Below are 20,755 nucleotides of genomic sequence, written 5' to 3' on the forward strand. Positions count from 1 at the left end.
CTGCAGACAAAAGAAAGAAAGAAAGAAAAAAGGAGTGTGTGTGAACACCTAGTGTTCTGTATTTGAGCGGCGGAGGTTTGGCTTGTGAGGAAAACAGTAGGCGGTGGTGATATCTTTAGGTTCAGTGTCACGGGAGTTGTGAATGAAGTGCAGCAACAACTGTTACCCATAGAAACCGCGTCTGTAAGTAAACCTATGGCTGATGTCTGTCCGTAGAAAGCCATGGAAACAGTGGGAGCTAATAACAGGGGCGTTTGGCATGATGACGATGATGACGATGACATGGTGATGTTTAAGTGTGGCTGCTCTCCCTCTGCTCCTCCTTCTCCTCCTTAACATGTTTGTCATCCAGTCGGAGTGGCCAAGCGGTCGCTTTATATTTGAGGCAGCAGTCAGCAGGGGGGTATGATCTGTACCCCCCGCTGCCTCAGACTGCCCCTAAGTCTGGATATGCCAGGCCCAGAGACTTGTGGGTAATCCACCCCCACCTCCCCCAAAGGCCTCCCACGGTGCCTCCTGAATCAGATTGCCGCTGACCCCCCGCCGAGTGACGTCTCACCCTCGAGAACGGGGAACTGGCGCAGCAGGGGAGCGGGCAGGCAGCGATACTGTGCCCCTGCATGTAAATACATGTCCCACCAACACTGTGAGTGCTGAGCGACATGCAGAACTGCCGCTCTCCAAAGCTTTACCTCCGTTCTTGATGCTCTTGTTGTTGTTCCGTAACAATTCTTGTTTTTGGCTTGCACTTTTGCACGCGGCAACCTTGTGCAACTTCTGCACTCCATTAGGGATGGAATAAATTTCATATTCGACATTTTCAAAGATGAAATGATTTGTAATTCAACAAGCCTCGGCGGAGCCTCATACAGTGCAGTTTTAGTCCTGGCTTCAGCACAAGCCAAATCGATTCCAGAGGTCATTTTCTCTCTTTCTTTTCTCTTTCCTGGGCACCAGTCGGTGGTCCGTACTAAAGGCCGTCCATGGCAGAACTCTGTATGTTTATTTCCTCTGTTGGAGTAAATAAATAGGAGATCTGTCTCCACTTAGCAAAGCCCCAACTCCTTCTCAAACCTAAAACCTTGATGGTGGATGGAGAGGGAGGGGTCTCAGGAGCTCTGACCCCGAGTGAAGTGTGTGTTTACTGCAGAGGACGGAAAAATGAAAAGCCCGGAGAAGAAAGAAGAGGTAAACAGAAGATGATGGACAAAAAGAGAGATTCTGTGCGGTAGAAGGATGTACATAGTTAGAGAGGGAAGAAATAAGGGTGTGAGGTAGACGTAGTGAGCAAAATAGAGAGAAAAACAGAGACAGAGAGACAGAGGGAGAGAGAGAGAGAGAGGGAGAGAGAGAGAGAGAGAGAGAGAGGGAGAGAGAGAGAGAGAGAGAGAGAGGCCAGGCAGCTGGGAGCTCCCACAGACACGCACTTCTGTCTAAGCAGCTTTCCTCTCAGGGCAGGGTCATGGCGGGTCACGGCGGGATTACACTTTTGGCAAACAAGAGGGAGCTCCTCTCTCACAAAGCTGTGCACGACTCCCCCGTGACTCTCAGCAGCTGTAATAAAGCCAAGGCAGCCTGAACCTACAAACAAAAAGCTAACACGCTATCGATCGACAGCGGCCAACTTTCGTGAGGTGGTGTTGAAAGGTCGACATTGTGCAGACAGCTCGGGCCGAGGTGAAGGGCTATTATTGGGATGAGGGAAAACTGCGGCGTTTGGTCTTATCACAGAAATTCCTCACTTAGTCGACAATATCACCAAACTGCCAGTGCAGGAATAGAGCTATTGTTATTCAGCAAATGAAGAAAAACATCTGCCGCGTACAGTGTGATATTCCAATCACCAAATCCAAATGAGGTTCTCTATCCCTTCAATCAATAGCCGTCCCCTGCAGTGCCTGCATGTCTCTTCACTTCCTAATCAACACTTCCACTCGCAGGGAGGTCAGCTGAGCAGGCGCACGGTGCCCCGAGCGCTGCTTTGAACTTAATTAAGCAGCTTTAAACACAGACGAAAAGATTCATTAATACACAGACAAGATGAGCACTGAGATGAAAACGCAGGAGAAATTCAGCTGTTAAACCCACATGGGTCAACATGGAGGTCCAAGTTCTGCCAAACCCAAAGATTTGATAAGGCTCCTCTTCAAAGAGACAGTGTGTGTGTGTGTGAGGAACATTATCTGATCACAATGGGGGGAAAAAATGAAACGGAAATGGAGGTAAAGATGGAGGGTGTTCCTGTGGATGGAAGGCTGCAGCGTGCCGCCGGGGCGCTGCTGTGAGGCAGGGCCTGTTAAAGGAGAGAGCTCCAGACCAAGGTGTTCTATAGCTCCAGGGCTAACGGTGATAAATGAGTCCCTTAATGTCAGCAAACACTTTATCTCTGCTTCATCTGTTTTCATTAGGCAGAGCCAACCTTTGGCTGGGCGAGAACGTGCTGTAACTTTCATTACGACGACACAGAAAGGAGAGGGACAGAGACCTCCCATCGGTCTAATAAAAACACCAGCTCCACACCGTGACAGATCCTATTTCTTATTATTATGATGGCAGGCTCCTGTTATAAATTAGACGATGCCATGTCTCTCAAAGCTGATCAGTGCTGCTGCTTAAGTGCTGAATGATACCTGCTCTTCTCTGATTTTCTCATCCATCGATCACACGGTTTTAAATCTCAGAGTCTCACTGACTCGTATTCCTGATTAGACGGTAAGGGAGGAAGAAAACCATCGCACCACGAGGCTCCTGGTCTTTGTCCTGCAGATTGTAGTAGCTCAGTGTCATCAGACTCCGACAGCATTTGGTTGTTAATATTTGAGTAAGTCGTCTTTTAAACGTGAAGGTTGTGGGTGCTATTGCCGGCTCCCGTAGTCTGCATGTGTCCTTGGGCAAGACACTTAACCCCCACGTTGCTCCTGACGTCTGTGGTGGCAGCGTGTGAACGTGAGTGAAAATGTGCTGCACATAGATGCACAGTATGTGTGAGTGAATGGGTGTGAATGGCATCAAGACTAGAAAAGTGTTAAAGTATATAAACACAGAGCATTTACTGCCTCAGACATTACAAATGTTTAGTTGGCTGTAAAACAAAAGCAGTCATATGGAAATCCAATTTTTTTTTTCCAATTTATATCATCTAGTCTGTATGAAATTGTGCTGTTAACAGTGTTAAAAAAAAATATGAATTATCTGACAGAACCATCTTATGTCTGAGCTTTTACCTGCAACAGCATCACCAGATTGAACTCTCATTTATTTATCTTATGTCATATTTAGGTTTTATTTTATTTTTTTTCACAGCTACAGAGAAGCCTCCCCAATTTTGTTGTGCCTTTACCTGCATAATGACAATAAAAGGCTATTCTATTCTATTCTATCTCATTGTCTTCATCACAAATACACTATGATGGACATTGAAGGTTCAGTCAAATGAACAAACCACATCACTATAGTTATTAATAACATGGTTCTGCCAGACGACTCATTACGAAGCCAAGAATTAAGTTGATGCTTTGCTTAATTTGTCAATATGATACTAAGATTAAGTTATAGTTTTCTCTCCAAAAGACCAATTAAGAATTATTTTTATTTTATCTGTAAAATGTAAAAAAAAAAATAATTTATATCTACAATGAATCCAAAAGACATTAAACTTAAAATGATATAAAACATCTGTGTAACAGCTGGAAAAGACAATTATATACATACGTATACATATATATATATTTATACATACACACACACATATATACATATATATGTATATATATATATACATATATATGTATATGTATATATATAAATGTATATATATATACATATATATACATATACATATATATGTATATACATATATGTATATATATATATACATATATATATACATATACATGTATATATATATATACACATATACATATATATGTATATACATATAAAAATGGACCGTAATATTTAATTTAATTATTAAATATGTAATGACTAATATACAGACAAAACATTTGTTAATTTGAGACACAGTCGTCTGATATCAACAGTATTATTGTGTATAGTTATTTATTGGACTATAATTGTCACACTGTGTGTGTGTGTGTATATTATATTAACACGTACAGTACGTGGCTCATATTATTGTCTCGTATACTTGATAATTCATCACACTGAAGGAGCGACACTGACGTAAATGACAAAGAAAAGACGGAGAACTGACGTAATATCTGATGTAAGCTTTACTTTCAAATCCTGTTACATTTAGATCTGGCAAGTTGAACATAAAATAATGCCAAACAAATACAAAACCAAAAGTACAAATGATCTATTTACCAGTTATCATCACAACCCTGTACAGCCTTAACAATGGAGTAATAAAAAAAAGCTTTATACAGCACATACCAATGTTTACCGAGTGCCAAAAAGATAAGATCGTTGAGCCTTTTTCTGATCATAAAATACAGCCGAACGTAAAGCTAAGTGATTGTAGGAGAGTGCAGGCTAAACGCAACCAAGGGAGTTAGTTTTAAACACAATGAAGTGCTAAAGAACGAGAGCAAGGGCAATGTCATGCATACTCTGAAGTGCCAAGAAGGTAGTCAAGCTTTTTTAAAGGAGAAAACTAAACAAAAAAAGTTACTGTGCTGCGTACATTTGGGCAAAATAAACAAAGTAAGTGCTTTAGAATACTGTTTTTTTTTTTTTTTTAAATGGATCGAGCCCTGTGTTGCCTTTTTTTAACATTACACTCAAACTATGGAGACAAAAAGAAGTGCAGCCATTCATGATTATGTATTAAAAGGCAGACATTTAAAAAAAGAAAAAGTGTCCAGTGGACACATTCTTCTTTTTTTCCTCTCTATCTTTTGGACCCTGACAATTAGTTTGACTTATTCTCAGAAGTCTCAGGTGGTTTCCTTCCACCAAGTGGCACTAGAGTATAAAAGATAACATAGATAGTACATGGAGAGAGTGTGTGTGTGTGTGTGTGTTGGAGGGATGCTCCTTTCACTCCAGAGACAGCATGCCAGGCATCGACAGAGCAGAAAGGAACAAACAAACAAACAAACAAACAGTGTAAAACAGGGAGACAATCAAGGCATCGCTCCAGAGCAGGCGGTGACGGATTCAATCCTAACATCACATCCCGCGGCGACTTACATTTTGGTCTTGACAATTCGTGTTTTCTGTCCAATCAACATTTTTCGTTCTGACATTTAAGTAGAAAAACAAAACAAAAAAAAGAGAAAGAAGCAAAAAGCAACAATGATTCATCATAAGAAAATGCAATGAATAAAAACAGGCAAAAAGGAAACAACAAAGGAAAATAACAAAAAAAAAAAAAAACACGCCCCCTTTACAAATAAGGGATTTTAGCTTGAAGAACACTTAGGAACACAAGCGCGGTCAATAACGGGTAAAGCTTTTTCAATAATAAAATGCTTGTACTGCCACATCTCCTCAAACATTTTTGAGCATTTCATGGATAAATACATATTCTCATCATGAAAAAGTGCAGCACTGTGCAAAATTGGCTATCACAATTTAGCCTGGGACTTTAAGTTCCCAGGGAGAGCTTAACCTCTACTGTCTAATTCATGCAATTTGTATTAATTTACTTTCTCCCCCCCGGCTCCCCCAAGGGTCAGCGGAGGGGGGGGGAAAAAAGAGCCTCAGTGGCACAGATTTGCAAATGGCGTTTTTCTCTTGGTTTGACTTGTGACTTATAACTTACAACATGAAATCTGACTTTATTCAGGATTATTGGACTTTTGAGGCGAGTTTGGCTCCGTAAACGCTCTGTTCCTCGATTCTTTGCTAATGTCTTCTAACGGCTTCTCAGCTCCGTAGGGACGCAGACCCTTTAGCACTGAAATAAATGTGAAACTAAGGGATGACGACGATGATGATGATGGTGGTGACTGAGTCATTTCCAGCAACTAATGCTCCCACTTTACATGATAGTGGATCTAAGTTTGCACTTTTTTATTTTCCTTTTTTTTTATAAGTGCTTTTGGCTTGAAGTGTAACTCCATTAAGTGCAATTAAAACTTCCAAAAGTTTGACAGGAGGGAGGGGAGGCTAATAGAACAGTACCATGTCAGCCAGCCTAAAAACAATCCAGTGCCATTGAACATGATGCTGTACAGGTGAATGGCTTTGCTTCATTATTGCACCTAAAGGAGCTTTTCCCGCCCCAACTGGTGCTCTATGAATGTTAGTAAAAAAATGTTTTATGACGTAAAAGGCTCAGTTAAAAAAACAAAACAAAAAACAAGTCAAAAGAAACCCCAAAAAGGAACAAAAACTAAAGAAATGGACACAGAAGGCCACCAAACACACTAACTTTCCCGCCTTTACCAGCACAGAAGAAATCCCTCTTCACACTTCTGTATCGCTTCTTTTTCCATGTACATCAACAAAAATACATTCATTCAAGTCATTTTGGAACAGGTTTTTTTTTTCTCTTTTTTGTACACAAAAATTACAAAAAGCTCCAAAAAGCACCATTGAATCGGCCTGTGGCGACCCTGGCTGTGGGTAGCTCGCTAACCCAGAGCAGGTCACCTCCACAAAACAGTTATCTCATATCTCTTCTAAGTATAGGTGCGCGATACATAGTTCTGCATATCAAACTGCGCTGATATCCACTTGGTCTCAGAAGTCATGAATTTACGTCCCGTCATTTCACTTAACTATGTATTTTTGTTCAAATTGAAATTGTTGGAAATAAAATCTCTCTCTTCTCATGATAGGTCACTTTGGACATATTTAAATATTTACATTATCACAGCTTTAGAAAACTATCAACATTTTCTAATCACCCACTGAAATAACATCAACTCTGAGGCAGAAGTGTGACACCAGGCAGCAGCTATGCATAATATGGTTTCACCGTTATACAAAAGACCAACAGAAATCAAAAAGATGGGAAGGGAAAGGGCTACAAAACTATGTACAAGATTGATAAATAAGGTAATTGCGTGGTTTGAGGCGTTGCTTTGGAAACGTGCCTTTTTCAATGAAAAGCATGCCGTTTCATTGGTTCTGTCGCACCGCTAACACTTCAGAATATCTCGACTTTAGCTTCCTAATGACGTCAAAGCTAGTTGAAACACAGAAACAGGCATGCTGTTTTGATGCATAATAGCAAGAGACAAAAATGCACTAAAATATAGCACTTGCAAGTTTTGTTTCGTCTTTTTATCTTGTCAAACGTAAAAGATCTATAAAACTTGAGATACGTTAGTTTCCTTAGATAATGCAACTGGGTCCAGGTCATTCAGACTTTTAAAAACAGAAAATAAAAGGTAATAGAGAGTAGTAGCTGAAGTAGTAATAATTCAATTGATAGAACTGATAAGAAAAGCAGCTTTTCGATATAAATGCATTTTTTTAGCATGTACAGCCTTTTTCTCTTATAAATTTTTTTTTTTATTATTTTCTTCAATACGTTAGTCTGGTCCAGCTTATTCTGCTGGTCTGATTGGAAAAAAATGTTGCTCCCACTGCAGTGGTCAAGAGTCATTCAACACCACTGTCCGAGGAGTGAGGGAAAGAGTGAGGTGGCGAGGTCAAACAGTCTTGGCCCTCTCCATCAGTCCCAGGTAGGCCAGGAAGGAGTGTTTGTGGGAGGCAGGTGAACGGGGAGAGCGGGAGGGGGAGGCCGAGTTGGAGGAGAAGAGGAGAGGAGACGTGGCGGGCCGCCATCTGGAGTGGAGGTGCGAGTGGAATGTGAAGCGGCTGTGGTGGGTGAACAGGGTGGTGAGGGGGATCAGGTGCGTTGGGTCACAGTTCCTGTACTGCTCCAACATGTGGTGGGAGGAGGGGACGAGGAGCGAACTCTCGGGGCTCCTGGTGGTGTCACCGCTGCCGCCATTGGTTCTGGCCCAACAGTACAGAGGGCCTTTGGCGTCCAGCTGGTTGGACTTGCCCAGTGTGACTGACAGAGCAACCGACTGGAGAGCCTGGGACGCCGTTAGACTCATGAGGGGGCTGTTACTCCCACTCCCTCCACTGCTTCCTCCTCCTCCTCCTCCTCCTCCTCCACTGAACAGGAACTTCTCCTCACTCTTCCGCAATGACAAGCCCCCTGGCGATGTTCCCTTGAAAGGCAGCTCCTCCTCATCATCTTCCTCTTCCCCTCCCGCTAAGCCTTCATCTATTCCCCCCGCTCCCCCGCTCTGGTGTTTCTTGAGGTGGCGGCTGAAGACAAAAGGGTGTGTGGTGGTGAAAGGGCACTCTTGGCAGCCAAAAGTCTGGCGCGGCGCGTGCTTCAGCTTCTTGTGCAGGTTGAGGTTATCCTTGCGCTTGCAGCTGTAAGAGCAGCGGTCACAGTGGAAGGGCCGCTCACCCGTGTGCACACGCACATGCTCGATCAGCTTATTGGCCGTCTTGGACAAGTAGCCACACTGCTCACACTTGTAGTGGTTGCCCAGGCGGTGACCGCGCATGTGGGCCTCCAATGAGGCCTGGTCGGGCCACAGTCCCTGACAGATGCGGCAGCGGTACTCCATCTTACAGTGCGTCTTAAGGTGGCACTCCATGGCCGCTGGACGATTGGTGGAGTAGATGCAGAAAGGGCACCTGGGAAGCGCAACAAAAGTGGGGGGTGGGTGGGGGGGACGCACAAAAACACACAAAGGCAGAAGACAATCGTTGGCAAAGTGTGCGTTCAAAGTCACCTGACACAACTTGAAATTTAGTAACACAAAGTGATGAAGAGGAGAAGGAGAGATAAAGGAAAAATGTGTATCATGTACAGTATTATGTGTTCATGGTGGTATGTGTGGCAGCTTAATGATCGGAGAGTTGAGGTGATCAGGTATGTGTGTGTGTGTGTGTGGTAGAGGGAGGGAGGGAGATTGACAGGCTGAAGAAAGGAGTGAAGCAGTAGGACATGAGGGGAAATGAAGGAATGGAGTGGCACTTACATTTAAATAGCACCTTTCATCTGCTCTGGGCCCCAAAGCGCTTCACAAACCCTGCAGAACAGAATCACCTCAGAAAAACCTCGAAATGATCAAGGCCCTCTCTTCCTTTCTACACACTCCTACATATATGCAAACACTTCACATTGATCAGGTGTATACTGTACGTATGTACACACTGCACTGGGACAAATATCGTGGACTGGACTGGAAGGTCGGGAAATGTAGGTCATTTGCCTTGAGTGAATATCCATTTATATTTTTTTATTCAATTTGTCTAAATCGTTCTGCTTTTGTGAGTAAATATGTGCGTGGTTTACAAAAATTAAAAGCTGAACAATTTGATTCAAAGACTTAAAACAAGTTGGACCTTTACTACATGACATGAGAATTAAAATATATGATTCCCCCATATTAATTATTTTCATTATCATTTCATCGGATGATTATTTTTAAAATATGCTAAATTGCTTTAGTTTCAAATTGTGATTTTGATTTGAGAACAAGTAATTGTTCAGTTCTTAAAGACTGAACAATCTTGAATTAATGTCGATATATTGATTAAGCTAAATATAAAGCTCAGCTCTTCCTGTTTTGTCTTTTTGTCATTTTATTTTTTTTCCCTCCGCTGAATGATGAGAATCTAAAATAGCCACGACCCGTTTATTTCTCTTTTGAATGCTGGCTTACAGAAATCAATCTGGCTTCAAAAACACTGGCACCAGACAGAAGAAACATTTTTAACGTGTTACAAAAACTCCTTCACATTTTACTCAGTCACACTACAGCTAGCAGCAAGTCCTCAATTTAATGACTAAAAGATGCTGCGAAGGGGCTTCTTGTGTGTTTGCTAATCCACAACGTTTTTGTGTAACAGAAGTGTAACTTTGTCGGCAGCGTCTCCATTTACACTCAGTGACATGCTACCATCTCTAGACATAATAACAATGTTGAGATCATCCTAACTCCACGGATGACGGCACAGAAAAAAGATGTGGAACACTTTGTTTATGACAGGGTGAGGTGGTAATCATAATGATACTCGATGGTTCTGCACATGCACAGATTGGAAATGAGTCGGACACAAAAAAACTAAAAATGGTTTTGTGTGACTTGATATGAACTTAAACAAAATGCCCTACATTTGTGATTGAACTCTGAGGTAAATGTTTTTTTTTTTTTTTTTTTTTATGTATAGAAGCTTTTCATCCAAAATGTCAACCTGAATGTTAGAATACATTACTGTGACTAGACTTAAACATTATCAGTCAGTGCTGTGGATGTCAAGGTCAACAGATGGGCCTTACATTAGCTCAACAGACCTGAAATAGTACAACAAAGGCTCCTGTGGGTCTGGAGGATGGAGAGGGAGAGGGAGAGGGAAGCATGTCAGAGCTTCAATACTGTCAATATTTAAAAAAGTAAGGCTGCTTAAAGTTGACAGTGCAGGTGCATACACATACACTATATGGACAAAAGTATTTGGATGCCTGACCTTTATAAGGGACAGTAATGACATATTCAAATACATATACAGTACTTTAATATAGAGTTGGTCTCTCTTTTGCAGCTTTAACAGCATCTACCCTTTTTCTATGGATATTAGTGCCCATTCAGTCTATAGAGCATTCAGAAGGTCAGGCACCGATGTTGGACGAGAAGCACTGGCTCACGATTTCTGTTCCAGTTCAGAGTGGGAATCGGCAGAAACACCACAATCCGAGAGTGTCACAATATTGCATTATACTCACAACAGCTCTAGTGACAGTGAACACTTGGCATCATCTAGTGGAGTGAAACGTCAATTAGTTTATTTGTAACATACTAAAAAAGAAATCAATCAATCATAATAATCGCATTATTTTACTGTATCGTTTTGCTCGGTGGGGTTGAGGTCCAGTCTGTGTGGGCCAGTTAAGTTCTTCCACACCAAACTCGTCAAACCAGGTCTTTAAGGTCCTTTATAGTCCTTAGAGACTTATAGTCGTTGGAGATACGACTGAATTCAACATGTGTGGCCAAATACTTTTGTCCGTAATGTGTATGTTGGCACTGCACGGGTAGTTGGGATACAATCTTTAGTGTGAGTTAGGTTTGGTTAGGGCTGGGCAATACAAGCAACAATGTAATTCAGTCCATTAAATTTCCGATTTCCGTTTGTTTCTTTACAGACAGAAAAGAGCAAACACCTGTTAAACACAGAAACATTTCACAAACTTGAGGCAAATCGTTCAAAGCAAATCATATGCTGCATCTCAAAGTGTTTGCACGATGCACAAACATGATATTGATATCTGAAACTCTGTTATATTGATTAGATTAGATAAGAAAATGATATTGTGAAATATAGTTATTGAATTAGTTTGCCCTGCCCTTGATTTGGTGATTGCAAACCGCACACTGGCTGTGTGTCCAGCCTATGATCTTATAAATGTGTATGATATTACAGCTTATGTAATCATGCCAGCAAAATGCACAGTTAAGTACACAGACGATCTGTATTCAGTGGAAAAATCACTTTCTCGAATGCAGGTTTCAGATATTTTCTGTTGGCACAGCTGTTTTGCTGTGGGCAGAAGAACAACAGACCCTGAGGGGGAAGCCCATTTCCATCTCATTCTCCACTCGCCCTTATGTTCAGAACAGCCACTGCAGACCCACAGACTCCTGTCTCATAACTAGATACACTTGCCCGGAGATTGGAGATACTGCAAGTGCGAGTACAGCTTGTATCACTTCATTTTCTGGCTGCAGATAATGAACATTAGAATGAGGTTAACTGATTTGGGAGACAGTTGGAATAATATTCACACTGATCCTGTGTGTTTATCTTGTTAATGAAGGTCAACTCGTGTCATTTATATGGATATTACAATTTGGGGTATAAGGAAAAAAAGCACTGTATCGACATATTGGAAATATTTCTGACCGCAGTTTTATGTTGGTCTATCTATCTATATTCTATCTATATTAAATTATGCATATTTATACCAAATCATTCTGTGTGTATGTAAAAAAATAAATATTTGTAGTTGGTTTATTGTTATCATCAATTAATATTTCCAATTAATTAATATATCTAAAAAATATTCTTTAACACACACCTGTGGTATCACTGCATGAATGTAAATGTACTGTATGTATGTTCTTGAGCGCAATGAGTTGATCAGGTGAGGGAGGGGGCAGGGTGGGCGGAGTTAGGAACCTCTGTCTGTACTTGCTTTCCTTACTTGAGCCCTCCGGAGGGGACGGTGTGGCACTTCTTGTGCTCCAGCAGCTGCTCGGGTGTCTTGAGGAACTTGTGACAGACGTCGCACTCAAACATTCGCGTGATGAGGTGGATCTGGAGGTGCCGCTCGTACATGCTGCGCGTCTTGCACACAAAGTTGCAGAAGACACATTCGAAGCCTGGAGCGAGAGGGAGGAGGACGAGAGGGTGAGTCAACACTGAAGTCCAGCACATTCAGAACACTGTCAGATGGGTTCACACGATACTAAGTCAGCGCCACATGACTCTCTCTGTTTTTCAGTACTTAGATGCATCCAAGGCTACACGCACAGAAAGTTATTTGTTTCATGTCAAGACAGACGGACACAACATCACACTACTACAGTGAGTAAAGGTATTGAAGTATATTATATGGCTCAAAAACCTGGTTGTTCAGCAGTTTGGGATAAATGACCTGCACTGCTACTGTACAAACAAACCCACTCCTTAGTCAGGTCTGATAGTATTGCTTGACAGAGCCGGTTTTCAGATGAAAGATAGTGTTACATATGGCGGGTTTCCACTGGCTCTACTCACCTCGGCACAGCATGACACGGCACGGTTTAGGTTGAATCTCCACTACAAAAAAAGTAAGCACTCAACGTAGGCGGAGTCATCACTGCGCGGCTGCGTGAAACTGTGGTGACTTTGTTTTATACGCGACACACACACACAAACGAGTGACTACTGACTTTACACCAGACTCCTGGTAGTTGTCTGGTGGCTACTTAAACCGTTGCGTTGCGTGGCGAGGCGAGTAGAGCCGGTGGAAATACGTCAATGTTCCTCAATAAACGGAGGCATAATAGTAACATTGAAAATAACAAAAAAAACACCTAAAGTTTCACACTACAACTTTAAGACCAAGGCTGTGTTTTAATGATTTTAAATTGTTATTTCTCTGAACAAGGTTTACTATTAAACATTTGTATTAATCATGTCCAACACTACAAGGCCGCTACGGCATATTTATTATTTTTTATTTCATTCCACATCTGTTTTCACAGTTTGAAAAGTACATCTTGTGACGAGTAAATTGTTACCCGTGTATAAAAATGGTGGGGTGCCCCGTTAAGCTGCTTCTCTCTGGAATCTTTGTATTTTTTCAACTCTACTTTTTCTCTACTAACAACTTCCGTCTTAGTAGAGCAGCACAGCAACGCGGTCCAACAAATACACTTTCATTAGATTTGGATATCTCACATGAGACTTCAGATTAAAGAGGGTGAAGGGGCCTTTTGGAAAATGGTGAATGTTGCGGTGTGTGCAAAAGTACAAACTTTGTATCAGAAACCATTTATTACAGTTAGTGGGGCTGTTTGGAAAGCATCCAGATGAATCAGATTAGTAGAGTTCTTAAGTGTGAAATATCTCGATGAATGCATGTATGAATATTTAATGCTGTAAACAAATGTTCAGGATGATAAAATGTGTCTGGCTGCTTTCTTGCCTTTTTCCGACTTGTCCTCAGTTCCTGAACCCGAGTGGCTTCCGGAGCTGGACTGGCTGCCTGTGGAGGAGGGCGGGGCCAGCAGGCTCTTGAGTTCTTCGTTACTGTGGGTGAGGTCTCCGCCCTCCGAGCTGTTGAGTGAATCGCTGAGGGCCGAGAGGGACGAGGAGGTGCTTTTGGTCTCACTGAGGGGACTTCTTGAGTTTAGACCTGACCACAAGAGGACAGCAAATGAGAAATCGTAATTGTTATGAACGACAAGCATCGTTGGAGAAAAACTGTTTCAGTTCCAGATCTTTAGAGGATCAAAGGAAAGATATCTCGAAAACCTGCAGAAATCTCTCTCAAGCTCCTCATGGTCATGTGCATCATACAGTGACATTCGCACAAATAGAATACAAGCAGGCAGCCTGGATACTCATGTCCTGTCTGAGGCCCTGCTGCCAGTCCAATCAAGATGCAGTGAGCTTTTATTGATCCCCTTCCCTAAGTCTGCAATTCACTGAGAAGAGAGGGAATTAGACGGGGAGGGGGAGAAAGGGAAAGGGGGGCGAGTACCGTGGGTCATGGCTGAAGGAGCTAAGATGGTGGGAGCATCTCGGGCCACAGCTCAACAAAGGGCATTCACTCATGAGGGAGTGAAAGCAGGGAGAAAAGGTTACACAGATCCTGAAATGGTTGACCTAACTTTTTAATACACACACTCACACACACACGACTGAGCCTGAGATATACAGGAATGCTAGCATGCTGTGAACATAATTTTTCATACAATAGTAATAGTCATGATTAACTGCCATCAATCAAATCTAAATAAACGAAGGTCACCTGCAGCACAGCCACAGCGGCAGTCTGAATACAGTATTGAACCAGTTTAAGGAAGCTTTTATCTCCTCTTCTGCAGCATTTAGCATCTATTTGCCTTTTCATACCATATCTAAAAGGCTGAAGCCACAGAATGTAGGGAAAGGGAGAAAAAAAAAAAAGCTGCTGCTCTGAGCCTGTGGGCCTTGACCATGAAATATACCTTAACTAAGAAATATTGCATTTTTTCCTTTATTTATTTATTTATTTTCACCAGAGACTGTATGGCACTATTCCTGATACAGGAATGAAAAATAAAGATGCAAAATCTACCACCCAGAGAATTCCGAGACACGTATTCTGTCACATCATTCACTACCTTCCTCCCCTCCATTGAGAAGGGCACACAAACACACCAGCCCCACTACTCTGTGTAAAGTCTATGCTTTACAGGAGGTTTACGTGAACTCAGCACCATCTCTTCCCCGGCCGTGTTCACACCGTTGACCAAACAACAACCCTTTTACAGTAATACTACTTCTTCTAGGTGCTGCTGTATCAACCAATTCTATGAGGTTTTGACACACTGACAAACAGCTGGATCATTATTATAATTATTTAAATCCACACAGACAGAAAAAGGAGGCGTGTTAATAAAGGTAAGGTGACTGAGCCACACTCTTATACATTTGTGTGTTTGGTGGTGGTGTCCATCTTGTGAGAGACTGAGATAAATGCCATCGCTGGATTCGAGTCTTAAAAAAGATGGCCACAGCGGCATCGTAAACCCAGATTGTCTCCAAAGGACCCAAGGCCTATTGATTTTTTTCCACCTAAGGCACAATAAGGACCAACCTTCTAAGATAAACAAGGCCACCGTGGACTGTGAAAGACCGGTCGGCTGTCTGGGTCAGACACCCCCCCTCACCACCACCATCACCCACCTTCCCACACAAGAAGCCGACATGCACACACATGCTGTGAGGAACAAAACATCAGCTATAAACTGGACAAAGCTGTTTAGACAAAAACACTCGTATCGACCACCAGAGGTTCAGACCAGCAGCATTTTAAGTCCAAGGAAAGTCAAGTGCAGTAGGAGGCTTGTGTGTGAAAAGCTCCTCTACTGCTAGTGTTGCACCGTGTCCTGTGAACTCGTACTCAGCTGTGTGTTTATCAAGTGTAAATAACTATTATGGTTTACACCTCGACTTCACACTATACCTGCTGAGCTCTTGTCATGGTGCTATATGTAATGTATTATATTGAGACACAACATGAACATGATGTGTCATCAAAGATCAGGGCAAGATGTTAAACTGAAAAAGTGATAACAACTTTAACAAATGTAACCTGTACCTGCATGACCGGTACTAATGTGGTTCTTCATGTCATGCTCCTCCATGCTGACATAGTCACAGACGCTGCAGCAGAGTGAGAACATCCACTGCTCCTTGTCCACATGGAGCGACATGTGGCTGACAAACTGGGCGTTCAGCTCCGTCTGGAAACCACACACATGGCAGCTGGACAGAAAACAGAGAGGGAAAGGACGGACGATGGTGAGGATTATGTTTTTACATTATGTGTGGTTCCAAATGATCTGCCACATAGAAATGCTAATGCAACGGCACATCATTTTTGGAAAACACATTTATTAGCTTTCCTGTCAAAAAGTAAATGAGAAGCTCAATACTACTCTCAAGTCTCTACATTAAACATGATGCTCCAGTCAAGAGGCAGTTAGTTTCACTTAAAGTGTAACTAAACACACTGATTTGAGACCAACTCTGCCTGATTTTGAAAAACTGCAAAGAAGTAGGGAGGGAGCTGTGTATAAGAGGGGCGGATAATTCGGGTCATCTGTACAATGTAGAGGTGACAGATGGCACGTGTGCTTTTAGCTTTAAATAATAGCTGTTTTGAGATAGGTGGCATTCTTTACAATAAAATTTGCTCTCAGTGACAACTCCAGCACTGATACTTTTGGTACTTCGATGTCGAGGACTATTCTAACCCCACAACTCTGCAACTCGCCCAATCCCTTCTCTACTCTCCACAGCGCCCTCTACTCTCCTCGACTTTAAATGAGCGGGAGCTGCTTTGTACATTACAGATGGACACGGGTCGGTCAGAAAAGGACAGTTAGTGATGAAAGAGCAGGGTATGCCGACCATAGTTAATTCAAGTACTTTACACAGATTACTAGATCTCCACATACAGAAGATTGGTTTTCACCTGAAAAAATGGTCTTCTTTAGTTAGTAAATATCTAATCCATGAGATTTTAACGCACAGTGTGTAATTTCTGCCACTAGGGATCTTTTTCTCAATCAAAACAATTACAAAAGACTTATTTTGATTATGTCAGGGAGCAGCGTGAGCTTCAGCTCACTTCCTGAGTTAGTGACCGATCCTGTCGTTGTTTTTTTTTTATACCACAGTCACTTTGTATTCCAGCATTTTTTCAATAACAACAAGCTGTTTTTAAAGAGCGTGACACTGACCGACCGACTGACCTCTCTCTCTATAACACCTCCCTTCAGCTGTGACTGCTGCTGCAGTGACGCCTCTCAGATCTGCTGAACAGCTAATCTATGCCTTTATCTGTCGCACATGTCACAAACACCACATGTCCTGTACCCATTTCAAAGTAAAGGTATTCGAGCATTCTGTTCCCCGTTTCCATTCTTTCTTTTTTTTATAGGGAAATATTCACTCTGGCATCTGAGTACTGGTATTTACAGTGACAGAGTACAGAGGAGTATTTAAGTTTTGTTTTTTTTTTTAATATTATTTATGGTGATTTTCAATCAAATCCAACAAAAAAACAGCAGCAACCATGCAAAGCAGATACTGCCATTAAAAGTCAGTTACCTTCAATACAAATAAGGATTTCAATAGATCTTTGGAAACATTTTGGCTAACAAAAAGAAAACCAACCAACAGAAAATATCAGCTGTGGGGAAAAAAAACAAATCAACAAATATGAGGATTTAAACAGCACATAGAGATTATCAGAAATGCTGGGATCAGGTTCAGTTGCGATCTTCTATACTGACTTGATAGAGACTGGACAGACTTATAACTACCTGTAATAGTACGGGCAGTTCTTGCGCTCTGCAGAGTCGGCCGTGACAGCGCTGACTATCTGCTCAGCGTCCGTGTTGACCAGCTTCACAGAGTGGATGGTCAGGTGCTGATTGAGGTTTGCCCTGCACTTGGCTGCGTAGGGACACAGGTGACACTTGTACTTCCTCTCTTCTGGAAAACAATACACACAGATACAAGATCTCAGGTTACTGTCAACATTACCTCAGATGATGTGTCATTAAGTTGCACACCAGCCACTGAACCTTTGAAGCAAACTTAAACCTAATTACTCAATGCCTAACCCTCCCTCACCTCCATCTGACTTTCCCAGGAATCTGGATGTCACAATATGAAACAAATGAGATATGTATGAACATAATATTAATGTTCTCCTGTCTAACAGACTGTTCTTAGACCCCTACCATGCATTCAGTGACATCACGTTGTACAGATGTGAGGACGTCACAGAAAATGCTGATTTTTGTGCGATTGTACATGTTATTTTGTTGTTTTTTTTAAACGCCACCCACTGACAGGCACATTTGCATTTTCTCTACAACCTCTAATGCTGTCGACTTCAAAGGCTAAAATCATACTGTAATTTATACAAAAAAAAATCTAATTGTAAAACAAATCAAATGATTAAACATCTTCCCTTTCAACAGCAAACAAATCAACTAGGGATGTCCCAGTGTCTCTCTCAAGGCATTTTATTTAAATAATCAGATTGGCTATCACCCTCATCACCTTGCCACAATCATTTACACCAGTGGCATTTATTTCACATGACCGGTGTTTTGATATAATTAGTTTATGTTTTAATGCGATGCCTCGTTTGATCTGCTCAGGTTTGCCGTCTTCTCTCTGCCCTGAGCACTACAGTATGTGCACGCACACACATGCTTGTGGTGACCCAATGGTGCACATCGCTGAGTTTTCTACACACTCCAAAAATATCACTTCTCTGCATGTTCAGCAAACATGCAGAGAAGTGATTTTTTTTGAGAGAAGAAGATATTTTTACCAGTTTAATGATATGTACACAACACAGTGCTGGTTTAGCTAACAGAGCTGACAACATGCCCACCCTCTCCCTCTTTCTCTACCAGCACCACCTAGAGCCTCACAGCAGCAGCACCAGCAGACAGATGACAGAGGCACTCCTCTTTCTCTCTAAACCTCAGTCAGTGATATTATTTATTTCACTGACTGTGTCCATTTTTCATTCAACTTAAAGAAAGATGTGGTATCTTGGCAAATACTAAGTATCAGACCGGGACTCTGTATCGGCAGATACTCAAAAGTAAAACGATTTGATCAGGGGCCAAGAAGCTGATTGGGACATCCCTAATATAAGCATCACACACACGCGCGCGCACACACACACCATTTGCCCCAAGGACATGGAGCCAGGCAACCTTTATGTCGTCGGGGAAACCAAAAAGACCATCACACTGACATATGCCCCTGCTTCTGCTCTCTGTGGTGTGGCCAAGCTGTTCACAGCCAACACTCTCAGATGGTGTGTGTGTGCGTGTGTGTGTGTATTGTGTAGTGTGTGCCTGCAAAATGTGAGAGCATGTCCAATTGTGTGGGGGCATTTTGTACAAGAGTCTCCATTTGTGCTTTTCGTGATTTGGTCTACTTATCCCAAGTAGGCTGCATTAATTTCTAATCAATCATTAATTTGCTTAAGATAAAAGTGTGTTCATTCATTTTCTTTCCCCTAATAAGGAGCAAGAGAAGGATTATGGAAGACGGCTATTGGGTACAATGGATCGGCTGGGAGCAACCAAGGCATATGTTTGAAAACACTGTAATCAGGACTCTGGAGAGCACACAGCTTCATCCTGAGGAAGTCTCCCATGTCTGAGTGTGAGAGAAAGTGAAAGAGAGAAACTATTGTTGTGCTCTGTGTGTGTGTGTGTGTGTGTGTGCTCTCTAAGGCATCCTTCTAGCTGGGTAATTAGATGGGCAGTTTTCCCAGTGAGACTAATCATGGTAGTAATCTCTTTAAAGTAAGGTTAATCTAGTCTAGTCAACCTTATTTACTTACTGTGGGCAGCGCAAACGCAAGCACCACAGCTAGCACCTATACATCAATAAAGGCATGCAAATGTACAGAGTAGTGTGTATAATATGTGATGGACTAACAATGTTGTTTATGTGTGTGTGTGTGTGTGTGTTTTTTTTACCTGTGTGTAGAGACAGATGTCTTGAAAGAGTCTGCTGTCGACCAAACACCTTGCCACAGACCGGACAGGGGAAGAGCTGCTCATTTAGTCTCCACTGGGCAATTCCGTTTCCTGGCTCACAATCATTCTTTTCTGAGTCTGGAAAACACACAGACCAAAAAAACCATCACTCACTGTTTACACAGTCATCCATAACAGCATCTGCAGGTAGATTAAGAGCTGTGAAGTCAAGCTGCTATGAAACAAACTAAGTCGACTTCGTCATGTGTTAACATAGAAATGATCACACAGAAATATGGTTCATACGGCTTGAAATGTTTTATGACTTATTGTGCACGTTTAGTTTTATGGGGTTTCTTAGGACTTTGTTAAATACGTACAAATATGTTAAATACTTGACAGTTAATAAGTGAAGGTAAATATGTGGACAAATAAAAGCTACAACAGTCGGACAACAAACCTTTAACTACCAGCACACAAGAATGGCTCCATTCCATCCATCTTTTATGAGAGCCATCACCAGTAAAACATTATTGGATGACTCAGTCTGGATTTCTGCATTCATATTTAATTAAAGGAATATTAAAAGAGTAATTTGACATTTAGGGAAATGTGCATATTTTCTATCTGGATTTGGACTGAATAACCACTGCACTCTGTATAAGAAATAGTGCAGCACTGTGTCTGGGCAGTGCCGTCTCTGTTGTTAGGAGCATTTGTCCCTGTAACTCATTATGTTTCTAGTTGTAATAAAGCTTCAAAACTAGGCACACTCGCTTGACTTTTACTTAAACTGTCCTAAACCTTTCCGTGTCATTATACTCGTCAGTGATGGCATGACACAGCCATCTCTATTTTACACTAAGTTTTATTTGTTATGAATGGTTTGCAGGCCAGAGCTCCTCCACTCTGCTCTAAAGCCCATGTATACCACCAAAGCACTGATTGTAAGAGTAATTCCAAGGCTTTAATAGGCTCTGACAAAGTTTCTGCTTTGAAAAATAAAAAACTCAATATGAATA

At 41.8% G+C, this 20,755-nt stretch overlaps 1 protein-coding gene across 3 annotated transcripts in view; it reads right to left on the reverse strand.

The window, feature by feature from the left end:
- Positions 1-4,214: 4,214 nt before the first annotated feature.
- The window catches only part of znf827 (zinc finger protein 827), a 63,108-nt gene continuing 46,567 nt past the window's right edge, over positions 4,215-20,755 (reverse strand). For 2 of the 3 annotated variants that reach the window (XM_058639886.1, XM_058639885.1), the window contains exons 9-14: positions 19,734-19,871; positions 17,538-17,709; positions 15,806-15,972; positions 13,643-13,852; positions 12,155-12,332; positions 4,215-8,580 (exon numbers count right to left, since the gene is read on the reverse strand). In XM_058639886.1, the coding sequence (XP_058495869.1) occupies positions 7,569-8,580; positions 12,155-12,332; positions 13,643-13,852; positions 15,806-15,972; positions 17,538-17,709; positions 19,734-19,871 (1,877 nt within the window). In that variant the 3' untranslated portion in view covers positions 4,215-7,568. Of the gene's footprint in view, positions 8,581-8,927; positions 8,979-12,154; positions 12,333-13,642; positions 13,853-15,805; positions 15,973-17,537; positions 17,710-19,733; positions 19,872-20,755 lie in introns of all 3 variants that reach the window. The other variant, XM_058639887.1, reaches the window with a different exon arrangement.

The sequence above is a fragment of the Solea solea genome, chromosome 10 (genome assembly GCF_958295425.1).
Source record: "Solea solea chromosome 10, fSolSol10.1, whole genome shotgun sequence".
Lineage (NCBI taxonomy): Eukaryota > Metazoa > Chordata > Actinopteri > Pleuronectiformes > Soleidae > Solea > Solea solea.